Source organism: Sciurus carolinensis, chromosome 13 (genome assembly GCF_902686445.1).
Source record: "Sciurus carolinensis chromosome 13, mSciCar1.2, whole genome shotgun sequence".
Lineage (NCBI taxonomy): Eukaryota > Metazoa > Chordata > Mammalia > Rodentia > Sciuridae > Sciurus > Sciurus carolinensis.
Genome location: NC_062225.1, coordinates 42,509,249 through 42,537,117, shown reverse-complemented (window position 1 = coordinate 42,537,117; position 27,869 = coordinate 42,509,249). Strand labels below are relative to the sequence as shown.

Sequence of the window (27,869 nt, the reverse complement as noted above, 5' to 3'; positions counted from 1 at the left end):
TAAAATGTGAATATTCCTGAAATAACCTAGCACTTGGCAGCTCGTGCTATTCCACCAGGTGTTGGAAAGGCCAGAGACTTGGCCTCCAAGAGAGAAGAAGGTCCACTGTTGTGCAGGAACTTTCGGACAGAACCCCGCACAAGGAGTGTCGGGAGCGCGCGCAGCAGGGACCGAGTCGCGCGGTGAGCGCGCTGTGTCGGCGTTCGGGTCTCGTCCTCCGGCGCCGTGTTCACCGAAAACCAGACCAGCCGGCCGCTGGCAGCCGGCCGCTGGTAGCCGGCCGCTGGCAGCCCGCAGCGCCAGCACTGCGCGCCGCTCCGCCTACGCCCCGCCGCGCTGCCCTGCACTGGAGACAACTGCAATAGTAACAAGAATCCCGAGCGGTGTTTCTGCCCTTCGCAGGCGGCTGAGGCTTCCCCTCTGCGGGGTTTGCGGTGCCAGACGCGCAGCGGAGCCGGGGCCCCCCTCCCACCGCTCCAGCCTCCCGGGCCCTCGCGCCTGAGTCCCTTCCAGCAGCGCGGCCTCCCGGAACCTGGCCGCGGCTCCCCTGCGATCCGCCGCGGAGCGGGCGGCAGGGCGGGGCGGAGCCGGGGGCGGGGATTTCTGGCACTTTCTGGGCGCTGCGAGCGCGCTGCTCCCGGACTCGGAGGCCGGAAACGCCGGCGCGGAGCCGCAGCCGCCGCGGCCGGTCCTTGTTTTCCGCCGAGGCCGCGCAGCCATGGCCAAGTGGGGCCAGGGGGACCCGCGCTGGATCGTGGAGGAGCGGGAGGACGGCACCAACGTGAACAACTGGCACTGGTGCGGCGGGCGGCCTCCGCCCTCCCGGAGCGGGGCTGGGCCGCGGGGACCGGGCCTCCCTGGGCCTCGGGGCGCGGCGAGCGGCCGGGCGGGCTGGGTGGGACTGGGCCGCGCGCACTCCCCGCCGGCCGCGGAGGACCGCTGCCCTGGGGTCCTCTGAGGCAGGAGGTGGCGCTCCTCCCTACCCTGCCTCTCGGGCTTCAGGCTCCTCCCTGAAAGTTAGACTGGGCCCCACGAGTGACTTCTGACGTCCCCTTTCTCCTCTGACAGCCTCAAGGAGGCCGCAGACCTTACGGCCTCCGGCTTCCCCCTCCCCCGCCGGCCTTCTTGATGCCCCTGGGTATTAAATAGGAGTTGGGTAGTGTGCGTGCGTGTGCGTGGGGATACCTTGGTGTGGATAGGACAGAGAAGGAATTTGGGTCCTTCTGTACCTAGCTTGGTGGTCCTCCCGTGAGCCCTGGTTTCTCTGAATTTGAGCTACCTGTTCTCCTGTACCTTATCAGAAAAATGGGGTGATGCCTGCCTCCCTCTCACCTTCAGAGCTTCAGGAAGGGATGCCCTCTGGTCCCCAGGGCTGGGGCACCTCAAGACCAGCAGAGCCTTTTGAGACAGGTCCTAAGCCAGAGCCAAGCCTCCAGCCTGTGGGGATGGCGGCTTGACTTCACTGGTACTTTCTGGGCGTTGCAAGTTTCCTAGCCCCAGCTGCATGGATAGGGCACTGACTTAGCCCATTTCTTTCCTCCAAAATGGGAATATTATTTGAGAAGATTGCACGAGGTCATGCATATATGGTAACACTTGATAATTGGTTTTGTCATGATTAGTGTTATTTCAGTTATTACCCCATTTACATATGGCCCAGGCTTTGCCCATCTTATTTCCAACAAGTAAGATTCCTGGGCGCTCCTCTCCAAGACAGTGTTTTTAAGGCAAAATATGATTTGGGGGCTGGGGATATAGCTCAGTTAGTAGTGTGCCTGCCTCATAAGCACAAGACTCTGGGTTCAATCCCAGCACCACAAAGAAAAAAAAAATATATGATTTGACTGATAACAATCTTAAGGAACCAAGCAGGAGGATTAAAAGATATTTGGTACAAAGCTTGTTGGAGAAGCATGTTTGTAAGTTGGAGGGTGGCAGGCTTCTCAAGGCTGATCTGGGCTGAGCCTGGATGCCCCTGGCATTCAGTCTGGTCTTGTGGATACCAGCCTGGGCTTCCATTCACCACTGTGCCCTTCTGATCCCTGGCAGGACAGAGAGGGATGCCACCAGCTGGTCCAAGGGGAAACTCCAAGAGATGCTGGTGGGCATCATTGTGGAGAATGAGGCAGGCCGCTGTGAGATCAGTGAACTGAAGCAGGTGGAAGGTGAGGCTTCTTGCAGCAGCCGCAAAGGAAAACTTATTTTCTTCTATGAGTGGAACATCAAGCTGGGCTGGAAAGGTAAGGGTGTGTGTGTGTGTGTGTGTGTGTGTGTGTGTGAGAGAGAGAGAGAGAGAGAGAGAGAGAAAGAGAGAGAGAGAGAGAGAGAAGGGTGGAGCTGGGAGCAGCCTGGGGCATTCAGTTCATTCATTTAGTGAATATCTTTTAGTAACCCTGCCGAGTCATTCCCCATTTTCTTCTTCCCAGGCCTCTGGCAGCCATGGGCCTGGTGCTAACTGACTGTGAGTTGGCATTAGTAGTTCCTGACACTCAGACTGCCCTTGGAATTGTGAGGTCCCCAAAGCTGGAGCTCCTTTCTCCCTACACAGAGACTGCTTAGAGCTCACTGTGCTGAGCTGACTCTTTTCTATAGGCACCTGTGCTGGAGCCTCATGGAGTTGCTCCCTGAAACAGCCTTCCTTGCTGTCCGCCTCTTCAAGGTCATCTGTAGTGAAGCCATCTCTCTCCATTCTGTAACTAACTGCAGACCCCTCCCTGTACTATCTCCCTTCCTGCTTCATTTTTCCCTAAAGTGTTGATATTTGGTATACTCTGTGATTGCCTGGAGATGTTGACTATTGTCCTCCTCCTGTCTTCATCAGGACAGGGATTTATTTTTATAACAGAATTATTGAGATATGATTCACATATCTTATAGTTCACCCAATTTAACATGCATAATTGAGTGTTTTTTTCAGCATATTCAGAATTGTATATTCAGATTGTCACCACAGTTGATTTTAGAACATTTCTTCACCCTAGAAAGAAGCCCTGTGCCATTAGCAATCATTCCACATTTCCTTCTTCCCAGGCCCCTGACAGCCATCAATCTACTTTTTGTCTCTATGGATTTAACTCTGAACGTTTTATATAAAAGGAGTCTTACCATATATAGTATTTGGAGTTGGACTTCTTTTATTTCATGATTTTCAAGATTTGTTTGTGGTATAGCATATATGAGTATTTCATTGTTTTTCATAGCCTAGAGACATTCCATTGTATGATGGACCACATTGTCCCTCAGCTGATGAATGGATAAAGAAATTTTGGTTGTTTTTACTTTTGGAGAGTTTGGGTTGAATTTTCCTATGTACTTAGCTCCTGGCTGGATGGACAGTATATATGCAATAAAAAAACCAAGGACATGGACACTCAGGGAAGGAAGAGGAGGCGAAAGGGTGGGAGCAGGTTGTGGAGGATTGTTCTGAGTTCATATTTGGGCCTCAGCCCTTGAGTCAGCTCCTCTCTGGAGAATCTGTTAGAGAACAGCCTGTACCTGGCCACAGCCTGGGGCTGCCTTCCTAGCAGGAGCCAGGCCAGAACCAAGGGAGGCAAGAGCAAGCTTCAAAAGCAGTCCCACCTCTGCCTGCAACAGAACCCTCCAGTCGGTAGTTTGTCCTTAATTTCTCTCCTATTGGCTCCTGCTTCTTCCCCCAGGACAGGGGTCTAAGTCTCTGAGGAACCTCCTGGCCTGTATCTGTTTCTCTACCTTAGCCCAAAGCAATAGCCCTTTGGGAATGAAATAGTTCTACAGCTCAGGAGTGACACAGCACAGATCATAGTCCATAGCACCAGCCACTGACCTGCACCTGAAGGGCTTCTCTGAAGATGCTGTCCTGGGGCTGGGGAGATAGCTCAGCTGGTAGAGTGCTTGCCTTGCAAGCACAAGGCCCTGAGTTCGATTCCCGGTACCGCCAAAAAAAAAAAAAAGATGCTGGCCTGGAGCTGACCTGCCAGGTGTGCATTGGATAAGAACTTGAAGCCTGTCAAACCCATGTAGTTTCAGAGGGGTGAAGAGACCAGACTGTGCATAAAGCCCTACAAGCTGTGGTCAAGAAATGAAGGCACGCAAGCAGGGCTCTGTCCCAGGGACATCCTGCACTCCCTTGTCACTCTTCTACATCTCTTCCTGCCCTGCACACGTCACATTGACCACTTCTGTAGACCTTTAATGGTATCTCCCATTTTCATTTAGCATTTAGTCTCCTCACCTACTCCCTCAGAGACTCTAGTGAGTAGCACCTGTGTGGCATGGGCCCTCAGTGCATGCTGACAGAGCCCTCCTCTTATCCCAGATAGTTGAGAGGTGCTAACTGGGGCTTTGGCTAGTGCTTGATTTACTAAGGACCTGCTTACGGAGGGGTGAGGAAGATCATGCCAAGGCATGACCAGTGAGAAACCAGAGAGCTGTGTCTGCTCCAGAAGTGAGTCCTGCGCTCTTCTGTAGTCACATCTTTTTTTTGGGGGGGAGGGGGTAGGTCAGGGGAGGTCAGGGGAGGTCTAGGGAGGTCTAGTCATTTCAGTGGAAGATGAATGTAACCTGCATTATGATCACAAAAAAGAAAGAAAGAAAAAATTTCCTCCTTGACCCCAGAGGAGCTGGCTCTGCAAGGTTGGGATCAATCCTAAATTAAGTTTATGCGGTCATCAGAAAATAAGCCATTTCTGATGCTTACGCTTCTTGACTTCTGAGGGGTAGGAGTGCCTTCTACTGTGTACCTGAGAACCCCTTTCCCACCTTGTCTAGTGGCACTGAAATGCCTCTAGGTCATGCCCAAGTGTGTCTTTTGCTGTGTCTGATTTCTAAATAATGTTCCAGTTGGTTGACTCTGCCATGGGAGCCTCTTAGTCATTTTGAATGTAACTGCACTAAATACTTTTTCCAGATCAGTATCATAAAGGAGTGATGTGCAATTAAAACATAAAAATCCAGGCTGTAGCCAGAAGGCAGCTGTGAGAGCTGCCTGGACGCCAAGCCAGTTGTGTCCTTGCGGTGGCAGCACTCAAGCCCTGGAAGAAATCCAGGCACACAGAGACTGTGTGAAGCTTCCTGGAGCCACAGCCCCCCTTCCTTCATGCTTTCTGTGATCAGAGCTCCTTGTCCCTTTCTGCCCTTCCATCCCTAAGTGGCTACTCCCCATTAAGATAGCTCATCATCCTGCTTTGACCTGACAGAGAACACTGGGGTGAGAAGGGAAATATGAGCTGAGTTCAGTGGCACTCACCTGATTCTGAGTCTGGGACAGGAGGATCATAAATTCAAAGCCAACCTCAGCAACTTAGAAAATCCCTGTCTCAAAAAAAATCAAAATCAAGACAGTGTAGCTCCGAGGTAAAGTTGCTTGCATGGCATGCATGAGGCCTTGGGTTCAAATCCCAGAACCACCAAAAAAAAAAAAAAAAAAAAAAAAAAAACTGACCCAGGGAACATTAGAAAAAAAATAGTGGGGGTTGGAGTGGGCTGGGGATGTAGCTCAGTGGTAAAGTGCCCCTGGGTGCAATCTCTAGTACTACAAAAGTGGGGAATAAAACGGAAACATGAGTTACAGACCCTCTTCCTCCCTCCAGGACTGCTGTCCCTGACTTCTGTGCACCACTGGTTGGTCAGTCTAGTGCCACTTGTTTTGACTGCTCCCCTCTGATGTGGCTGCAGCCTCTGAGGGAGGTGAGAATTTCTGTTTTGCATGAAACCAGTTTTTATTTTTAATTGGAGACCCTGTTTTGCTCATTTTTAGGTACACTTAAAGAGTCTGGTGTGAAGCACAAGGGATTGATTGAAATACCAAACCTTTCTGAAGAGAATGAAGTAGATGATACTGAGGTATCCAATGGAGTTTCTTTCTTTTTCATTTTTTCAGCTTCAGCTTCTGCTATAGATGTTGGTCATTTGCATAACTGTTGCTCAGACTATGACTCTTGGGTGGTTGTGGTAAATTGTGAACGGCTTCTTTTCCAAGAAGGATGCTTCACTATGTGGAGCTAGAGTGGTGAAGAAAGAGGAGGAGCGCCAGGAAGCCTCGATTCCCCAGGGACCAGGTGGGCCCTGGGCAGGTGACTATATCCTCCACAGCCTCCTCATCTGGAAAATGGACATAATTTATCCTTCAGGGGTGTTACCAGGTTAAAATGTGACAATATATGTACTGTCAAGTGCTCAGGCCACTTGCATGGCTTGCTGAATGTGACCTGTTTCTCTTCCCTTGTACCTGTACTGTTTCCCTAAGTGAAGATTCTCTGCCTTTAGTTGTGTTCTCCCTTGGTTATGTCATGAGTTTTTGTAAGCTAACAGTAGGTATTGCTTTTGACTGACGCTCCTGATCCTCCTGGGAGATGGAGTCTTGTGTCACTCCTGTGCCTGACTTGAAGGTGCTGTCCTCTTGATGTTGAAAGTCTGGCTCTGAGGGAGAGATCATTTGTAGAGCAGTTGTATTTTTCGAAACAGAATAATCTTGTAACGGATCCTTTTTGGTTTGTGAATGTACTTGACACGAAGTTTTCCCAAAACACAGGAGCTCAGTCGTGCTGAGCAGTGCCCAGTGCATGCAGAGTCTCTGCATTGGCCTTCATGGAGGTTATCAAATGCCATAAAGGCTGGGCTGTCTTGGGCATGCCTTCTCTCATGTTGCTGTACTCAGGCTGTGATTTCACTTTATTAGATTCAGATCATCAGCTGAGAAGCTTTTTAACAGCATGTTAACCTGGTCTTCTAGATTTTGAACCTCAGTAGCATTATAGAACAAACTCTAGATTTGAAAAGGCGTGGGCACGAGGCCCAGCTTAACTGAAACAGGACCTGAAATGCTTTCAATGCAACATCTCATTTGTTCCGAGAATACCACTGAGTGCTCTGATGCTTCCTTCTCCTTCTCTCTCCTCCTTCCATACTCTCTGCTCTTTCTTCCATGCATTCCCTTGCCTAGTCCTCCTTCCTGTCAGAAGGGTACAAGGCCAGGTTACACAGGAACTTGATTTTCCTTTTTTTTTTTTTTTTTTTTGCAGTACTGGGGATTGAACCTGAGTTGCTTTACCATTGAGCTACATCCCCACATCCCCAATCCTTTCAGTCCTTTTTCCTTTTCTTTTGAGACAGGGTGTCTCTAGGTTGCCCAGGCTGGCCTCAAACTTGGCATCTTCCTACCTCAACCTCCTGGGTCACTGGGATTACAAACGTGTGCCACCATGCCTTGCTTTCATTTTCCTGATTATAGTGCCTCAGGGGTTCTAGAACAGTGATGTTCAATATATGTATAATACAAGCCACATATGCACTTTAAATGTTTTAGTTGCCATATTAAAAAATAGGAAATAATTTTAATGAAGTTTCATTTAACCCAACATATAAAAATGTGATTTTAACATGTAATTATATAAAAATTATTAATGAGGTGTTTACATTCTTTTTTCATACTAAGTCTTTGGAGTCTGGTGTGTATTATAATTAAAGCTTATTGCACATCTCATTCAGATCAGCCGCATTTCAAGTGCTTAGTAGCTATGTGTGACTAGTGACTGCCATACTGGACAGCACATTTTTAGATCCTGATTAAAGCTGCGGACTATATCAGCAATTTAATTGATGTATGTAAGTGCACACAATTTCATATGAAAATTAAGTGATTCACTTTCTATCCAAGGTTTGGCCACCAGCCCTGTCAGTGCACCCTTGATTTAGAAGCCTTTACATTTTCTCCAACTGTATTGTGAAGAAACTTGTCATATTTTTTGCTGTCACTTCTTTCCCCTCCCCAACCTTCACGGTTCTCCATATCCATAGAGCCAAATATTGTAAAAATACATTAAACCAGATTTTTCTTAGGTTTGTATTTTTCTGATTTGTAGGTGAACGTGAGTAAAAAGAAAGGAGATGGGGATATACTGAAGGATCTTATGAAAACTGCAGGCACCGCCAAGGTCAGGGAGGCCCTTGGAGATTACCTGAAGGCACTTAAGACGGGTAAAGAAGGCATCCCTTGTGAACCAGAGGGTCCCTTTTCTATTTACCCAAGATACGTTCTGCACTATGGTCTGGAATCCCAAGTTAAGCTCTAAGCACACTTCTTGTACTGCAGAATAAATTATAGTCTGGATGTTGAGAGCTGGTCATGGGTAAGACCATAAAATTAGTGATCATCAGTATTGTACACAGCGTGAACCATTTTTGCCTACAGAATTGTTAATAGTAGTTTTCTGGAATGAAAATCATCTAATCAGTTGTTTGTGTAATTACTTGTTTAATGTCTGTCTTCCCTGCTAGACTATAAGCTCCATGAGGGCATGGAAGGTGTCTGTCTTGTTCACTGCTGTACCTCCAGCATCTAGCACAATGCCTGGCACATAGTAGGTGCTTAATAAATCTTTGTTGAATGAATGAGTGTATGAATGCAAATGATTGCAGGTATTACGGGTATAGTTGAGCTACACCTAGATCGTCCCTGTGCTGCATGGAAGTGAGGTTATTATCTTCTCCCTGAATTAGAGGAGTTACCTGCCAGGCAGAATGCTCAGCAGGGCCTTATCCTGCATTTCAAAGTTTTGACATAGATAGGTTTGGGGTTGCCATGCTTCCCACAAGACTGCACATGTAGCACGCGTGTGGGTGGCTTAGGGACTTGGAAACTGTGAGAACAAGCTTGCTGAGGTATGGTGAAGCAATCAGAAAGTGTCCAGTTTTGACAGTAGGTGAGGGCCACAAAACTAGTTAATAGTTAATCATATAAAATTTAGCTATTTGGAAAAGAAGTTTTGAAAATTTTACTTTTTTTATAAACAACTTGATAAAAAAGAATTTGAAAAAAGAAAAGAATAACAGTTTCGTTGCTTCATGAAATTCATGATGTTAAGCACCAGTAGTTTATGGAATAGTCTTGAAATCCTCAAAATGCTGTAGGATTTCTTTTATAAATATCAGTTCTTTTATTTTCTCACATGCTATTTCTACCTTACCGTTTGTGCTTAAAAGGAAATACATCTTTATTAAAAGCATTTCCCACATTTCTTTGTAGAATTTACAACTGGAATGATTTTACCAACAAAAGCTTCATCAACCCAAGAATTAACTGTTAAAAGGAAACCGAGTGAAAATACCTTGCAGGTATGACCTTTGGTGTCAAAGTTTGGGGAGGGGACAAAGGAAGTGCTTAATAAGAGTGAATCAAAGCTCCAGATGATGAACTGTGAAGGACAGTTGCATCCCCTGTGACCCTTTAAGGTCTACCATTTTGTTGTTTAAATGATAAAAAGACCCTTATGTGTGTGTTTTGTGGTGCTGGGAATTGAACCCAGGGCCTTGTACATGCTAAGTAAGCACTGTACCACCGAGCAGTATCCCCAGGCCAAAACTTTTACTTTTTTTTAATAATCAAAAAAAATTTTTTTTTAGTTGTAGATGGACGCAACACTTTATATATGGTACTGAGGATTGAACCTAGTGCCTCACACATGCTAGGTGAGCGCTCTACCACTGAGCTACACTCCCAGACCAACTTTCATTTTTTTTTTCTTTTTTTAATTTTTTTGTTGTTGTAGATGGATAGCATGCCTTTGTTTGTTTATTTTTATGTGGTGCTAAGGATCAAACCTAGTGCATCACACGTGCTAGGCAAGCGCTCTGCCACTGAGCCACAACCCCAGCCCAATTTTCATCCTTGATAGAAGGAAATGTGTAAACTGGCCTTTTGATGGTTCCATCAAGAATGAGTCTCAGGCTGGGGATATAGCTCAGTGGTAGTGTGCTTGCCTGGAATGCACAAGGGCCTGTGTTCAATTCCCAGCATTGCCCCAACCCCAATATATGTATGTGTACACACACACACACACACACACACACACACACACCAGTAGTACACACACATGAATGGATGGCAGGCAGTGTTCTTTGCTAGGCAAGATAATAAAATATTACCAGATGACTTTGAGGATCACATACCACAGTGGGAGAACCCTCTCTCCCGCTTTGGGGTTGGGAGATTTTAGTCCTCTTTTTAGAATTGGGGTGTATGTGTGTGGCTTTCTATGTGAGTGTGTAGAAGGGGTAGTATAGAATTTGGGATGGTTTTGAGAAGACTGACTTAAATTCCAGTATTGTTCTCTCTTGATGTGCTTCACTATTCTCTGGAACCTCTTTTCTTGAGGTTCAGGCATCATCTCCAGTGGCATTGGGTGTAAGGATTCCCACTGTGGCTCTGCACATGACTGAACTGTTTGACACAACGGTAGAGCAGCTATATGGCATCTTCACGGTGAAGGAAGTAAGTTAACTCCCTAAGCTAGTATCCTAAGTGCTGACATTGGGGAAAAATGTGCCACAAAAAACAGGAGGTGTTTTTTCCCTTGTGGCTGTAGGTTTGACAGTGGTGATGGAAATGAAGGAGGATGGCTTCTGAATAATTTGAGGGGACAAAGATGGATAGTTTTGGGGTATCAGCAGTTAGAGGATATAGTAGTTGACCAGATTTTCTCCCTCTATAGGTAAGAAAGCTTTTTATCATCTTTAAGCAAAAGATGTGTCCAGGATTAAAACAAAACCAACTAACCAGTCACAGTTAAATTCTGTACTTTACATTTAGATTAAAAAGACAATAGCAGGGCTGAGGGTGTAGCTTGGTGGTAAAGTGGTTGCCTAGGCTGCCCAACACCTTTGAGTTTGATACAAAAACATGGTAACAGCACGTGTTGGAATAACGTCTATTGTGTTTTGCTTGGAAGTTGGTGCAGAAATTTTCCAAATCTCCTGCTGTATTAGAAGCTGAAAAGGGAGGGAAATTCCAAATGTTTGATGGGAACATCACTGGTGAATACATAGAATTGGTAAGTAATCACAGGGTTAAAGCAGCAATCTGGGACTTAATTCTTCCTTTGTTTAATATTGCTCTTTGTCTCTGCTGGTTTTAACTTGATTGGGGCTTTTATCTGAGCGCATATCATCTTGAAAACTTACATAGTTATAAAACATTTAAAAGTTGTTACATATACTGAACATCATTAAGTATACTAAGTCATGATAAAGCTAAACTGTTTACTGTTTCAGTTATTGTGTGCAGATACTTAATGAGTTTAGAAAAAGTAGGTCTTGGGCCCGGGATGTAGCCCACTGGTGCAGTGCTTGCCTAGATGCAGGGAGCCCTGGGTTCTATCCCTAGCATGGGACTAGGAAAAAAAGGTCTAAATCTAACTCCCAACCCCTCATCTGGGTTTTGTCACTTCTATCATTAGAGTATGTTGCCTGCTATCACTTACTTCATCCTTGACATTGACTCTCAGTTGTGGCTGTCAGTATTACTATTCTGTCCTTGATGTTAATTGTGGTTAGCAATGAAGAATGGATTATTAGTCGTACCAGCATCTAAAATGAAAGGTGGTGTTCACAGATTCTTCTCGTACCTACTTAGTGGTTTTTACTGAAAGGATTTACTTTTTCTATTTTGTATTGTGGGAGGTTTTAAAAGGGGTTTTCAGTGGTATTTCCCTTTGTTTTCAGTTAAAAAACAGAAAGATCGTCATGAAATGGAGGTGTAGGAACTGGCCAGAAGGTATGTTATATGATCTTTGTGTGTAAAGGTTCAGCAATACTAACGTTGGTATGGATAAATTTTTCTTTTCTTAATGCAGTAATAAGGCTCCTATTTTTCTTCCAGAACACTATGCAACAGTTGCACTGAATTTTGTACCTACTCTAGGGCAAACGGAATTACAATTGGACTGTAAAGGAGTTCCTGTCTGTAAAGAAGAGAATATGAAATTCTGTTGGCAGAAGCAGCATTTTGAAGAAATAAAAGGTTTACTCCAGCTGCCCACCCTAAATGGTTGACTAGTTAGGTTTTATAAGAGTATTTTATTTTTTTTGCAGTAGAAAGTGTCATGTTTCTCCTCCCTGTCTTTCCTTAAAAAAAAAAACAAAAATGCCCAAATCTTAATTTGATATTGGATGAAATCCAGGAACTTATACAGAATTAAAAAGCACTGTTTGACTCTAATTTGAGTTGAAAATAGTAAGCAACCTGAAATTACGTCTGTTCACCTCACCTTCCATAGATGTTCCTCTGGAAATAGACTGCGTGAGGACAGTTGAAGCTTCCCAAGCTAAAGGTAGTCCTAGCAAGCTTACTCTCAGATGTAGTTGTTAAAGAAGATAAAAAATAAATGGCATGTTATAATAGTCCTTTGTTTTACTTTAGGGTTGTTAAGGCGTGTAGCTCTTAGGTAAACAGTGGCATGTTGCATTCTAAAAGCCTGCTAACGTGAGGGATAGTTGACTGTATGCTATTACATTCCTCTCTGTCCTCCTTGGTTAGCCCTGCAGCAGTTATGCACGTCAGGGTAGAGAGGACTAAGAAGTTGATGGGCTGACTTGCTTTTTGGGACTGCCAGGAAGACTTGTAAGGAAACAGAATGGAGTGGATAAATGCTTTTCCCATTCATGGTTTCCTCAGTACCTGCATCTGAGAAGACCGAAGCAACGTATGTAAACAAATGAAAAGTCATCACAATCAGTTTAATTAAGTGCACAGAATAGCAATCAGTCATGTCAATAAAAATAAAACAATTATTTTTACATCAAGTGTGCTTTATTTCCTCCACAGGTATTCTGTTAAATAAAGCACCATTTATATACTGCCAGGCCACAGCTAAAGAGGATTCTTTACAGAATCAAATTTCTTGTGGTTGTTCCGTATACAAGTAAACTTAATTTTGATAATAAGAACCACAGCGATCGGAGGCAATCTGCCTCTATTATAAGGTACAAAACTGGCACAGAGGACACCATATTATACACAGTAAAAATGCTGTAAGTTTAAATTACATTGTACAGGGCTAGGGAACCCTGTTTCTCCCAGACAGCCATATTAAATGAAAGCCACTACAGTGAACTCTTAATTACATAAAACATATCCATTATCTGATTGCCCTTTAGAAAGTATACTGAAGATGCAAATTTTTTCATCTGGATCTGCCTGACCAAGAATTAAGCCTATAAATCTATCTTGCCATTCAAGCAGAGAGCACTGGACAAACTGAAGCACAAAACAAATAAGCAAAACTTATACAAACAGCATTGAGGGGGAGGGGGCGCTTAAAAGTAGACATGCTACATCTAGTGTCAAGAAGCAGCTTGGTTTCCTTTGCTGGATATCCTTGTGACCACATGGATTGTAGATTCAATGGTCCTACACAGGGTATCTAAAATGTCATGTTGTTGCATGTGACTAAAGAGTCCTCTGGAATGGCCACAACTGAGTGATAAAGCAGCCTCAGGGTCCTGGGAGGGCAAAGCTTGACCATCACAGCTTCTCAAGTCAGCCAAATCAGACAGAACTGCAGAGATAGAAGTAGAAGGGAACTCAGAGTCTTCCTCAGCAAGGGTGGGATCCTTGGAACAGTGGAGGTCTTTAAATTCTTTACAATCTTCAAATCTACCACTGCTGGACTGTTCTTCTACTTGCTGTGACCTGATATTTGACATGTCTTCTGAAAACGAAGATGGAACTTCCATTCGATATTCTTTAACAGAACTATTTTCAGGGGAAGGAAGATCTTGCTCAGTTCCTGGATCAATAATTGAGGAGTCTCTTGTCTCATTGTCTGAAGTGCTAGTTGGGGTTAGGGCTTCCCTGGTTTCTGTTTTCATGTCACTGATGCAGCTGTCTACAGTGTGCTCCTCATCACTGCTAACACGTCTTCTTTTAACAGGAGTGGCCCCTTCGTCATCTGTGAAAATAAACATTAAGATGGAAACTTCTGGAAGTGGTCATAAGATCACATAGGGAAGTAGCTCTGGGGAGCCAATTGTGTTATCAGCAGTTATATTTGGGAGGTTCAACTGAATATACAGCGTTATAAAATCCATTACACCGTGCATTCGTCCCATTTCCAACCCTAAAGGTAGTATTAATGTTCACAAAGCTAACCTTTAGTTTTTCTTTCTTTGGCTTCTTGCTCTTGGAGTGAATTTCTTTGTTGCAGACAAGTCCTACATTTGCTTAAAAGCTCTTGCAGAGTTGGAATTAGAGCTGGGTTTAACTGTTTGGGAGTGTGTACTGACAGAAGCAAAGCAAGTGCCCTCAGGTCCTATAAAAACCCAGAGAGGAACATTTGAATTTTTAAAGCCAACATTCTGACATAACAATTTGCAGGTAAATGCAGATTATTTACTTTCCCAGAAGTCCATTCTGGTTTGGTTTCTCTGATATTTTTAGAAAAAATGCTAATGCTGGGCTTGGTGGTGCATGCCTGTGACCCCAGTGACTTGGGTTGCTGAGGCAGGAAGATCATGAATTCAAAGCCAACCTCAGCAATTTTGTGAGACCCTGTCTCAGAATATAAAAAGGGTTGGGGATGTGACTCAATAGTTAAGCACCCCTGGGTTCAATCCCTGGTACAAAAAAAAAAAAAAAAAAGGGGAAAAAAAAGGTAAAATCAGTTCTCAGTCACTGATTTCATTATTTTAAGCCCATGTCAAGGAGTCAAGTAAGACAGACTTAAGACACTATTTTTCAAAACAGAAAAAGAACAACAACAACAAAAAAACTTAGGTGGACTTATATAATAATTTTAAAATCAAACCTTGAATGATCCATGAGAAATTTGGGTCTTAAAATAGAAGCCACAGTTTCTCAAGCTAAATTCTGGTGAATGTCACAAAGGTCTTGCTCACTTAGCTTCATAATCTGTTCTGGCTTGTAAGCATCTTGTTATTTAGGAGGCTGCTGAGTGATATTCTTGTACATATTTCCAGGTTCCATTCTGTGACATGGCTGTTGTGGGGATCTACACAAGGCAACTAATTCTCTAGTTTTAACTGCCTTTTACAATCAATAGGTCATTAGACTTTTTTCTGGTTACTTAGGAGCCAGAGGCAATAATGGAAACATCACAAGTAATGTTTCAAAAACTATAAACAAGCAGAGATAAAGGGAATATTTTTCAGTAGTTTTACTGTTCTTCAATACTTCATGCCCTTAGTTCATCTAAAAAAGGTGATGGTGTGCTATGTACACACAAGGCATAGCAAACACATTTTTAAAAACTTTTTGTTTTCATGTGACTTGAATAGTAGATCAAGATAATAAAAATCATACAAAGGCCAAATACAGAGTTGATTTGAGAATTCTGAAGTACATGCCTACTCTTTTGCATAGTTCTTACCCCATTTAAAGAAGCACTTGCTTTGGAAATTTCAACTCGGTTGGTGAAATCAGATTGTAGGTTCTGATACTGATTTATTAAGTTTGTAATAAGGGTGCTGATCAAATTGGCACAGTTTGCTTCTGAAAATACTTGACTTTGAACCTGAAAAAGATGGTATAAAAAACATCTCCAAAAGACCAACATAATGAAAACATGCATTAACTAACTGGAAGTAACAGTCTCTACAGTACTACGCACCTTTAGAAGGAAATGTGTCATGAATGTGTAGACAATATTGTTGTTTAGAAAAGTTCTTTCATCCATTAGGATACATTTAATATATTCTGCGAAAACAGGATCTTCACACAAAAGCTTGATGCAGTTTTTTGACATAGCAGACTACAGTGGAGAGAAGAAGCACTGATGGTTGAGCAATGAAGTAACTGGGGACTTAAGTGTCATTTATGACAGGACATTAAAAGTCACTTTAAATCATTGTTGAAAAGACATTTCTACCTTAGTCTATGCAACTTTCAATTATACCCACTGTCCTCCCAATACATTAAAATATTACTAATTTGGACTATATACCTGAGTGAGGGAAAGAAATTGAACAGCAAAAGTGAATATGCTTTAAAAGAAGACTGAGGCATGAAGATTTTAAGTTCAAAGCCAGCCTCAGCAATTTAAGCCCTAAGCAACTTACTGAGACCCTGTCTCAAAAAAATAAAATAAAAAGGACTGGGCACGATGTGGCTCAGTGGTTAAGTGCCCCTGGGTTCAATCCCTAGTCCCACTCCCCCCAAACATATGCTTTACTATCTAGCACTGGGAACTAATAAGAAGTATAAAGACGAAGCTAACAATAGAATGAGAATATTTAAAGGGAACCAATTAATTGATAATAGCTAATAAAAGCACATCTAGAGAAAGGACAAAATTTAACAATTAAAATATATTCTTTAAAATGGGCTAAACATCCTTAGCAATTGTAATTTGGTAAATACTTCCCCACGTTGTACTGCAAAGGTAAACAATAACCTCTTTCCATAGATATCTTAGACAATTAGTAGTTCCCAGTATCTGGAAATTTCACTAAACTTTGGTTTTCCTATTTTCAACTAGTCCTGGCTTTTAAACACAAGTAGGTATTATCTTTAAACAGATATATTCCTTAGGTGTATGCTTTAATCAAATTATTTATAGGGAAAATAAAAGCACTAATTTTTTTTATTGGAGCTTTATGATTATACATAGTAGTTGGGTTCATCCTGACAAACTCACACATGCATGGAAATTGCTTTTAGTTCATGATCGCCCTTTTCTTTCCCCTCTCCCCTTATCCTTCCTCTCCTCTACTAGACTTTCTTTTGCTCATCTATCAATTTGTATTTTATTTTATTTTTTTGTACTAAAAGGACTTTATAAAAAGTTGGATAAAGTTTAGATAGTATGCACATGTGTATGCTTAATTAGGGTAAGCAACTATCATAAGTAAACTGCTCAAGGTAACCCAAGAACATAGGTGTAGAGTAGGAACAGGACCCAGGTCTTTAGATCTTTAGTTCTAGGGAAATCTGCCTTTTCCATGAAAAGGGCAACAGTAGCAACAGAGGGGGAAGCAGAGATCTGCTCCAATTTACTGAACAGATCACTTAGCTCAAAAACCAACCAGTGAGTCATTTTTTTTGTTCCCACTTGGTGCTAGGGATTGAACCCAGGAGTACTCTACCACTGGGCTACATCCCCCCCCCCCTTTTTTTTTTTAATTTTTAAACAATCTTATTAAAATGCTTAGACTGGCCTTGGATTTACAATCCTGCCTCAGCCTCCCAAGTTGCTGGGATAATAGGCACTTGCCACCAGCCTGTCTTAGAGAGCCACTTTTGAATGCCTACTACAGGCTAAGTCATGTGAGCTAAATGAGCCCATGCCTTTCAAGGAGACCTATTGAAGAAAACAAAGTAACATTTCACCAGAAGAAACAAATGACACCATATAAGGTCTCACATTTTGGGAAAAGGAGATAGAGTAACAATCATCACAGTACACTGTGACAAACTGTCTAGTAGGAACATCCTGGGTGGAAGGCTGGACCACACTTGTGAAAAGCATAATGTGGTTAGAGGTTTGTGCCCATGAAGGTCAACAAACTCATCTCTTCCACTGGGGTAAGGCAGATGAAACCAAGAAGAAAAATGATTATTTCTTTCAGGTTTTAAAGGGAATGGGGATCCTTTTTTTTTTTTTTTTTTTTTTTTTTTTTTGCAGTGCTGGGGATCGAACTCAGGGCCTTGTGCTTGCAAGGCAAGCACTCTACCAGCTGAGCTATCTCCCCAGCCTGGGAATGGGGATCCTTTAGGCCAGTCAGAACTTAGGAAGAATTAATCTGGCTTCTCCACTGTCTTCCCAGTTCTTTCTCTACAATTTAACAAGAATTATTTATGTGCCTACTTAATTCTGTGAAGTTGGCTCTAAAGATACTTGAGGTAGGAGTTGTATAGTCTTTCCTACTCTCATTAGACTGTTGGTAAGAAAACAGTACATGAAACCCTTGAAAAACTGCACATCAGGAAGAGCTAATCAGTCAACATGGTTTCTACTAAAAGATTTTGGAATGGTGGAGAGGAGAGACAGATGGGGGAGAGGCAGGAGAGCCAGCAGGGACAGAAGTTTTCTTCCCCCAGTACCTCCCTGTTTTAGACTTGCCCCACAAATGTAGATACTGACCTACAGATATGAAACTGAATTATACATCGCTTATTTGAAATATTCTCTGTGGTACAAATCTACTAAAGTATATAAAAGAGAGAACTCAAAGGGAAACTAGATGCCCAAGGTTTAATAGCTAATATTTCCATTAAATTCTAAAACATAACCAATTTCTAGCTAGTGAGTTTTCAACCCACTGTTCTTAAAATTCTTGATCACTTGGCTAGATGAGATAAAGACCAAATCTTCTAAAACTCATTTGCTTTACCTGAGTCTGGCATAGCTCAGTCCAAAGTTTGGGGAACAGTGCAAGATGAAGTGGCAAGCCTTCATAGGCAACTAGGACACCTAATATTTAAAAAGAAATCAGAAGAGGTTATAAATAACACTATTAAGATACTAAACTGCAGGTATAATATTATGGCTCTTTCTGGTTATAACTATACATATTTTCTATAATTACAAAAATACATAAAGTACTTATAGGGGAAGAATTCGTTCCATTGTTTTAACCAGTGAAATATTTAGCAGTACTTTTGAATTTACTTATATCCCATGCCTCATTCCCAGAAGGATCTAAGGCAACATAATCCAGCTCTCCCTTTTTTGAGTATTGAAATTTGAGTACTGAAAACATTACTGCAGGTGGCTCCAAAGCTTGCTTTCTTGGACTAAAGGTACCACTCTGCGTATTAGAAAATTTCCACACAACAACTAAATTTCAGGGGGGACAGAAGGGGAAGATCAAATGGGAGATGTGGAGAATTAGAAGATATAATTTCCTCTTCCTTGTGTTTCTCCAAAGATAGAACTATCTTTGTGGTATATTTAAACAAATACTGCTCTGAATCTACCAGTTTTTGCCTTGTCCCCAAGATCTTCTAGATGGACCACATCTGACACTGTCAGAGTGTCTAATCTGGAACTTCTATTTTTTTTTTTGGGGGGGGGGCAGCGTGGGGTGGTACTGGGAATGGAACCCAAGGCCTTGCACATCACATGCTAGGCAAACACCTGCCACTGAGCTACATACACCCCCAGCCCTGGAACCTTTGTGATTTTAACCTACCCTCCTACCTCTGTAACTACAAGACATTGCAATGCCACAGACCTACATAAATTTCTCATCTTCCACATCTCTCCACCCCCAAGGAAAAGTATGAGTGTAGAGGAGATATATAATACAAACTATACTCCTCCAGGTGAGCAAAAAGTATGGGTTAGATCAGGAGTTAGCAAACTTTTCAGAAGAGGGTCAAACTTAGGTAAATTAGGCTTTGTGGCCACAGGATGTCTACTGCAACTACTCAACTCTGCCAAGGTGGTGTGATATCAGCACAGACAACACTTAATAAATGGTGTGACTGACTTAAAAGAAAAAAACTTTATGCATGTTGAAATTTGAATTTCATAATTTTCATGTGCCACACTTATTCTACTTATTTTTTTTTAGCCACTTAAAAATATGAAACTTACTCATCTAGTAGGTAGCTGCTGATTATACAAAAACAGGTAGCAGGTGAGTTGTGTTTGCCAATCCCTTTACTACACTAAGGATTTTGGGAAAATCTTAAAAGGCAAATCGGAGCAGCCAGTTATTCAGCTTACCAAGGATGCTTAGAATCCCTTTTGTGGGTAAGCCTTTTTTTCCCCTGTCAAGATCAGTACCTTTGTAAAAAATCAAGGAAATTCTCATCTTTTTCCTTTACTCTCACCTAATCCGCTTGGAAGCATTTACCTACTGTTAACGTCATACACACACAGGCAAAGAAGGACCTGTCATCAAACCTGTGGTTATGGGGAAGGTGTTTCTATGCTCCCATGTTCCTGAATCTTAATTACCCATAAAATGAGAGGATGGGTTGGCAAACTATGGTCATTGGGTTAAGTTTGACCCACAGTATAGTCCAATGAGCTAAAAGAAAGACTTAAAAATTAAGCTTGGGAAAACAAAAAATCCAAAGAAGCAAACAAAGAATACATGACAGAGACCACATGTGGACTTCAAAGTCTAAAATATTTAGTGTTCAGCTCTTGCAGAAAGTGTCTGCTAATCCTTGAATTAAAGGCTGTTCTACCCACTTTCATGGGAAAGACTGTTCACTATATGCTTTTCTGTTGTTTTAATCTCTAGTTATTCCCCAAAGTAAAACAATCCTTACTCCTCTTTTCAGTTCCTAGAAAGCCAAGCCAGGAAAACCTAGCTATTTCTCTCTAGTTTGATCAAACTGCATAAAATTCAGTTCTACTCTTTTACATCATCTGCTTTTTTCTTAGTGGTTGAGTGGCCAAATCCAGCCAGCTGGGATTCAGGCAGGGTCCCTGGCTTGGCCGCAGATAACACAACAACAAACAAAACCTTGGAGGCCTTTTATGATGGGAAAACACTCCAAGTAGTTTTCTGATGCATGTGTATGTCTTTCTTTTTTCTTTTAACAAGCAAAGAAGGAAATAAACATTTACTGTGCTACTATGACAGATAATCACATTTAATTTTCTCATCCACTTTGGGAGGTATTTTATTCTCATTTGTTTCATTTTCTTGAATAAGGAAATTAGGTTCACTGATTATATAATCTGCTCAGGTTCATCCCAAAGTCAGTAATTAATACATTTAAGAGCCCATCCCCATTTTTCTGATTCTAAAAGCCCATAATCTTTCCAGTAATCAATGTTTACCCAAAAGGCAGTTATTCATGTATCATTTTCATGATCATCTTCACATTTGCCTATAACCTGTACTATTAAATACTTAATACTTTTCTTCAGTCTGATACTACAATTAGCCTTATTTTAAGCAATGTAACATCTAGGAAATAGATTCATTTGATGTATTTGCTTGTTATACAGTAAGTACCATACTTATTCATATGAAAATTATTTTTCCTGCACCACCTTACACAGTGTAGTACACTGGAAAACGTGTTGCCCAGGGGAGCTAATGACACCTTTCACAGTTTCATATTCCTTCGAAAGCTGTGTCTCCTCCAAGAAGGCAGGCTATCCCCTCAGAGCAAGGGTTTCAGTTTTTTCCTAGCATATTCACTGGGGATGAGAAGTCTCTTGGCACTATAACTCAAGTTAGAGACCAATGTCCTCTTAATTCCACACACTCCTCCAATACCTTCTGCAGTGTCTCACTCACTGGGCATAAAATAGGGAACTGCAATCACTGAAGTTCTCAGGCATGTTTCTAGGCTTTGCCTCAGTCAACAGGATAGTCACATCTAAAACACACTGGCTTTTCTACTACTTATCTTTCTTCATCCTGTGACTTCAGGTATCCTCCAGCAAGTTTCACACTCTGCCCTGTCCCCACCCAAGAAGAACTAGTTATACAAAGCCAAAAAACTTCTCCAAATATATCATTTTCTCACTAGTAATACTTCGTAATGTAGAAGCCATTTGGTTGTATATCATTAAAAGTAACATTTTTCAAAAACTTCTTGCAGGTAAAATGGCATCAGATTATTTTATACTTATAGACTGCTAGGAGGAAGAAATGTGTCTTATCTAAATTTACTAATTATGGTTTCTCCTGATTGATTTGGTCCTCTGTCTAGTTTCTTCTAGGTGTGTTATACCATCCATACATTATCAGGGCGAAGTGGCAGCTTTAGCCAATAGACTGAATCATCAAGACATTAGCCTAAAAATGCCACATATTTGATCTAAATTCCCTTTGTTCTGTATTGATACCCACTAAGCAAACTACTGTTTATCTGGCTTCCCTTTTGGTTACTGGGGGGGGAAAAAAAAAAAAAAAAAAAAATCAGGCCAAGCATGGTGGCTCACACTTGTAATCTCAGCTACTCAGGACAGGAGGCTGAGGCAGAAGAATGACAAGTTTGAGGCCAGCCTGGGCCACTTAGTGCGACCCTGCCTCAGAATAAGAAATAAAAAGGGCTGGAGATTTTACTCAGTGGTAGAACATCCCTGGGTTAAATTCCCAGTTTAAAAGAAAAAAAAAATCGGAGGGGCCTATTATGTATTGAAGATTCAGGTCCCTATGCCAGTTCTTCCCTTGCAAATTAACAAAATGGGAACTAACTTTATAATTATAAGTATTTCTTAAATGTGATTACTATATTTGAACCTAGTACAAATGGATTTGTTCTTGGTAGTCTGGTACAAGATGACTTCTGATCTGCCAGGGATGCCTGGAGCATATTCACCCTTTGAAGTCTTTTTGGGAAGCTGCTAATCAGTCATTTTCCCAGTCAATACTATCCTGATATCCTGAAAAGCAGAAGCATGAATCAGAGTTGTGCTTTCTATAATATGATTTTTAAATAGTTTACTTCTGCCAATTATACTCATTTTATAATTCTGTTGGTTCCAAAGTTTTTGAATTTTCTAAGTATAACAGTTACTTCCAAAAATCAGTTTAACTTTCATTAATGTATTAAGAAAAAAAAAAAAAGTTAAATACCAAAAGTAATAAAGGTCTTTGTTTTGTTCCTGCAAATGGAAATTTAATTAAATGATGATGAAATCTAAGTATTTCATTTTATTTGACCATTCCACTGCTACTTTTACATGTGAATATGGAACCTTAAAAAAACAAAACAACAACAAAAAAACATGATCGTGGAGTCTGCAATATCAGTTTTCTATATTATTCCAAAAACTTTTTTCTAATTACAAAAAGGTATATAACTATTATAAAGAATTTAAACCTTATAGTTACATTTAACATAGAAAATAAAAGCACTTCATAATTGTATCCTCACTTGGGTATTATCCTTTTCTCCCCTGCACATGCTCAAAGGGTGATTTCTATTCCCTTATTTATAAGAATGTGATTATATTCTGCATAAGATTTTCTTTTATTCTTGTATTGGGGATACATCTACACTCATGATCAACCAATGTAGGTATACAGCTATACCTACCCAGTCCATTTTTCAAAAAATTTTTTCCATGTAATTAGAGGAACTTTCCTATATTGTTTGAAGTCTATACAAAACAGATGAACTATGGTTTACTTAACTAAGATCCCAATGGAGAACATTTGGGTTGTTTCCAATTTTTACCCACTACAAAGTGAAAACAACCAATGTCCTCTATATGTTTGTTTTACATTTTTGAGTAGAGTAGAATGGATTCCTGTATCTAACGTTGTTGGGTCAAAGGCAAGAATACTCTAAACTTTAATTCATAATGCCAAATTGCATCCCAAAATTGTCACTGAATAACATTTCATTATAAGGTCTCTTATTATCTGATAGTATGCAAACACTTTCCCATTAGCTAGTTTGTATATTTTAATCCAACTTATGGTATTTTAAACTGGGCAGCAGTTTGCATCTTTATGTAGTTAAAATTTTCATTTTCTCGTTTTTCTGTTTCTGGATTTTTTTTTCTTTTTTTTAATTATTTTATTGTAAACAAATGGGATACATGTTGTTTCTCTGTTTGTACATGGCATAAAGGCATACAATTTGTGTAATCATAAATTTATATAGAGTAATGCTGTTTGATTCATTTTGTTATTTTTCCCCCTTCCCCCACCCCTCCCACCCCTCTTTTCCCTCTATACAGTCCTTCCTTCCTCCATTCTTGCCCCCCTCCCTAACCCTAACTCTAACCCTAACACTAACCCCTCCCACCCCCCATTATGTGTCATCACCCACTTATTAGCGATATCATTCGTCCTTTGTTTTTTTGAGATTGGCTTATCTCACTTAGCATGATATTCTCCAGTTTCTGTTTCTGGATTTTATGTCCTGCTATTATGGTCTTTCAACTCTCAAGGTGTTATCAGCATGATCTCATGTTTTGAATATCTCAAAGATTTTTTTTTTCCAAGCAAATCTTTAATCCTCCTGGAGTTTATTTTAGTCCAATGAGTAAAGTATTAAAGACTTGCATTCCTCACTCCGCACCCCTACCTTGGAACTAACTAATAATCTCAATACTACCTCTTTTCTACTAATTTGATATCATCTTTATGATCTACCAAATCCTTATGTTTTTTAGGAATGTTCTCCTACTGTTCTGCCTATCTATCTCTGTTCTTATACCACATAATCTTAGTCATTATACTTCGCTTTTCTTTAAAAAAGGGGAGAAAATACACTTGTATTTGCATAAAGGAAATAAAAGGATAAACAAAAAATGGATAAACATGGTAGAAGACAAGTCTGTGATACATATACCTTTAAAACATGATATTGTTTTAAATTGTGATCTGTTATAGATATTAAACCATAAAACATTACTGTACCTTTATTAAGTATTTTAGAAATCAACAGTGCCAGTGCTCTTTATTATTATTCTTTTTCAGAAACTATCTGGCTAACCTATGCTATTTTTAAGTATCAAAATTCTTTGATTTCACACACACTGTGCTTTATGATGGTTGTTAGCAGCTTTGCTCACTTCCTGTGAATTCTCTCTTGACTTTTCTAACCTCATCTTGGACTGTCCTCACTTGAAAGTACAACATACTCTTTTGATTACTATTTAGTACTTGCAGCTCAGCCATCTCCCTGCTATTCTAATATACAATTGTTAATAATTCCCTTCTATCCTCTAATAAGTCTTAAAATTTGTTAACTTACCAATATAAAAACCACCACAAAGACTTTTCCTCAAAAAAGAAAATCACCTGCAATCCCATTTCAGATGATCTCATCTACAGTCACAATATTTTAATATTCTGGCCTTTGGACTATTTAACCTCAAGTTTGAAATGAACTGAATGTCAACTCAATTTAATCTCATCATCTTTCCATTTCTTGTTACTAAATATAAATTCTTGCATTTATATTTATGGGATATAAATAAGAATCATATAAGTTAAAATTCTACCAACTCTGCTCACCATGGCAGTCATTAATGTGGACTGTTTGCTCAAGCCTCTTTGAAGGTGCCTTTCCTTGGACATAGTCATTTTAGCTAGAATAATCAATCTTTCCATTTATGGAAGGGTACAAGGATAGTGGTGCTTTCAGGTCTTTACGTAACTTCACATTCAAGACAATATCCAACTTTCTGCATTAACAGATATAAGATGTAACCAAGGAAATTTTCATCCTTTATTTATTTATTTATTTTTTGGGGGGGTCTTACTCTGTAGCTTTTCTTTTATTCATGTGACTTTAATGTTTATTCTGAGTAATACTACTCAAATACTTGGACTCCCCTTTCATTTTTTTATTTTTTAGTTAAAGGTAGACACAATACTTTATGTGGTGCTGAGGATCAAACCCAGGGCCTCGCGCTTGCTAGGCAAGCGTGCTACCACTGAGCCACAATCCCAGCCCTGCTCTTTTCTTTCTTTCTTTCTTTTTATTTTTGGTACAAGGGATTGAACTCAGAGGCACCAGACCACTGAGCCATATCCCCAGCCCTATTTTGCATTTTATTTAGAGACAGGGTCTCAATGAGTTGCTTATTAGCACCTCACTTTTGCTGAGGCTGGGTTTGAACTCGCGATCCTCCTGCCTCAGCCTCCTGAGATACTGGGATTACAGGTGTGCACTACCATGCCTGGCTATCCTGATCAACTTATAAAGGTTTTGGTTTATACCTAGTGCTGTGCCACTAGCCACATCCAGCAATTTTTATTTAATTTGGTTATACTTTAAAAAAATTAAAATTTAGTTTCATAGTAATTTTTCAAGTTCTCAACACTCACTTGTAGCTAGTGGCTATCATATTATAGACAGGAATGCAGTTAGAGAATAAATCCATCCTCATAGAAGTTCCATAAAATAGCACTGCTATATAAAGAGAACACTAAGGCAGCTTGCTTCATGGTTTGAGTGATATGAGATTTAAAATATCATGAACATGAAAGCTGATTCAGTGTATATATTGGTAAGCTGTACCTCCCTTCCCTCCCTTCCAATTTTAAATTCCCTAAAAGTGCATTTGTGTTGATATGGAAGACAGCATAGCTGGTTAAAGCTATTCAAGGAGCTAGAATAGTTCCTAACATAATTTTTGCTATAAATTATATGAACACAATCACTAGGAACTTTTCCAAAGGTGAGTTTCTTTCTATGTCCCCCTCCTTATCTAGGAGCAAAGCTGTACTCCTAGAATTAGATATTTTCTCATACCTGATAATTACCATTGCTGGGTTTAAGTCTTTTCCCAAGTGCTACAACCCAGGTACATAATCCTAAAACAGTTAATCTGTGGGTATCCTTGCCCCCAACATCTTGGCATTTCAGACCCATATATATATAAAGCAGCTAATGATAAGATGTGGAAGAACTCACTCTTTGAATCTGAATATGCTCTAATCAATCACTTACCAACAAGACAGTTTTTCTGAAGAGGAATTATCCCTGACAGTTGTTACCACTTCTTTCTTGGATAATGAAAATCTAAGATAGGATCACATTTTGCCCTACCTAGAATCAATCAAAATCTTTGCCATACGAAGTAGGGAGTTGTAGTTGACATGGAGCATAAGGGGTACCACTTCTAGGATATGGCAATATTGTATCTCTTGACCTAAGTGGTGGTTCCATGAATACATGAATATTTATTTTCTACCCTCTAAAACAAAACTACAGAACACTGAAGAGGACCCTGGGTCATCCCTAATGAAGTCGGGGACAAAGCACACAAAGCCCTGGAACTCTGGAGGTCCTGAAATAAGTGACATCTGAAGGAGGACTATGTGTCGTTTTCAGTCTAACATTCTCCCAACTGAGCTATTTTGGCGGTCTCTGGGCTACATGTCTTCTAAAGACGTAGAGGAAAGTCACCCAAAGGAAACAGATCTCTAACAGCTCTTGGGCACATCTTTGGAAAGACAATGTTACTATTAAATAATCTGAAACGTTTTTCTCTCCCTACATAATTCCCTGATGGTTTTGTTTAATATTTCTATTATTTCCCCTTTCAAATTTCTGTTTTTCTCACTCACCTATTTTATGAGACTTACCTCCTAATTACTCATATATGCACCTCTGCTTCACGCTGGCGAGCCCACACAGCTTGTTCCTGCACTGCCAGCTCCAAGCACGGCTGGCACTATAGATCTCATCTTACCCTCAAGACCAGGGCTGGGGAAAGTTGATCTCTAAGCCTGTCTCCCTAGGCAGAGCAGTTTTTTTTTTGTTTTTTGTTTTTTGTTTTTAAATTCTGCTGGGCAGAAGATGGAGGACTTGGGCTTCTACATAGAAAACTGATCAGCCGTACTCCACCCTCCTTATAGGCCAGCTGCAACTGTGGGCAAAACTATTCAATGGAAACCAGTAAGTTGGTGTTTTCTTAATAAAAATTAAAATGTTCCCAGAATACTAATCAATATTTTTAAACATTCACTTTAAAAAAGAAAAAAAGAATTGTCTCATATTTTCTCTCCCCTTCCTGAAATGGCTAGGGGCTTAAAATAATTCAGTGGAATTTACTGCTCATCTTTTATACTTACTCAGCTTAACTAATGTTTCAGTAAATTTTTCACAGTTGATTGCAACTCGGCATAATAGATGGATGAATTGATGATAAGAAAAGAAGTAGTCTAGCAGCATACGATCATAAACGTCATCTTTGCCCTGAAGGTTAAAGATGATAAAATGGTTGCACTTAAATTGTATAATAAATTAAAGAGCATATTTTGTGCAAATGTAATAAGTTTAACTAAAAATCTGATTAAATCTTTAAATCCTAAAGAACCTACTTTTAAGTTCCAAATTTCTAGTAATGTTGTTAAGATCTTAGTTGTCATAAGTTTATTTTCAGTGTGCAAATGCTATCAATTAAAATTACCCGTTATTTCGAAATACTTTAATAAAGTAAAATTACTATAAGATTTTAACATGTGACACTTTAATTCTACAGACATATCATCAAGAAGAATGGATTAAATCTGATTTTTGAAAGAGATTTGGGTTACGTCTGTAAGGGTAACTACAGTGTTAACTGTTTTTAATATTTTATCTTATGAGAATTTCTCAAGTATACTTAAGATCCAAAGAGGGTTGGCAAGATAGGGTATGAATGAAGTGTGAGTGAAGAAAGTTAAAGGGGGGGAAATTGTTTAAAAATACATTAAAACTAAGATAAATT

General features: G+C 40.5%; 2 protein-coding genes across 3 annotated transcripts in view; one reads left to right on the top strand and one right to left on the bottom strand.

Moving 5' to 3' along the window:
- Positions 1-620: 620 nt before the first annotated feature.
- Positions 621-11,971, top strand: LOC124962956 (activator of 90 kDa heat shock protein ATPase homolog 2). Of its 2 annotated transcripts, none has more exons than XM_047522222.1 (9): positions 621-798; positions 2,050-2,240; positions 5,735-5,820; positions 7,839-7,953; positions 9,002-9,090; positions 10,136-10,246; positions 10,704-10,805; positions 11,476-11,527; positions 11,633-11,971. In XM_047522222.1, the coding sequence occupies exons 1-9, from the start codon at positions 719-721 to the stop codon at positions 11,803-11,805; spliced, it is 999 nt and encodes a 332-aa protein (XP_047378178.1). In that variant the 5' UTR covers positions 621-718; the 3' UTR covers positions 11,806-11,971. The 2 variants fall into 2 exon arrangements, with proteins under 2 accessions (XP_047378178.1, XP_047378177.1); XM_047522221.1 differs by having other exon boundaries at positions 622-798; positions 10,130-10,246.
- A 499-nt stretch (positions 11,972-12,470) lies between these two features.
- Positions 12,471-27,869, bottom strand: part of Usp34 (ubiquitin specific peptidase 34) — a 221,303-nt gene continuing 205,904 nt past the window's right edge. The window contains 6 exon segments of the mRNA XM_047522220.1: positions 12,471-13,703; positions 13,904-14,063; positions 15,141-15,284; positions 15,381-15,521; positions 18,103-18,182; positions 27,232-27,355. Of these exon segments, the coding sequence (XP_047378176.1) occupies positions 13,096-13,703; positions 13,904-14,063; positions 15,141-15,284; positions 15,381-15,521; positions 18,103-18,182; positions 27,232-27,355 (1,257 nt within the window). The 3' untranslated portion in view covers positions 12,471-13,095.

Bases quoted from the DNA above. Each gene is read 5' to 3' on its own strand.
- LOC124962956 (XM_047522221.1), top strand. From the start codon at position 719: ATGGCCAAGTGGGGCCAGGGGGACCCGCGCTGGATCGTGGAGGAGCGG. The intron at 799-2,049 runs GTGCGGCGGGCG...GATCCCTGGCAG, and splicing joins AACGTGAACAACTGGCACTG to GACAGAGAGGGATGCCACCA. The intron at 7,954-9,001 runs GTAAAGAAGGCA...ATTTCTTTGTAG, and splicing joins CCTGAAGGCACTTAAGACGG to AATTTACAACTGGAATGATT.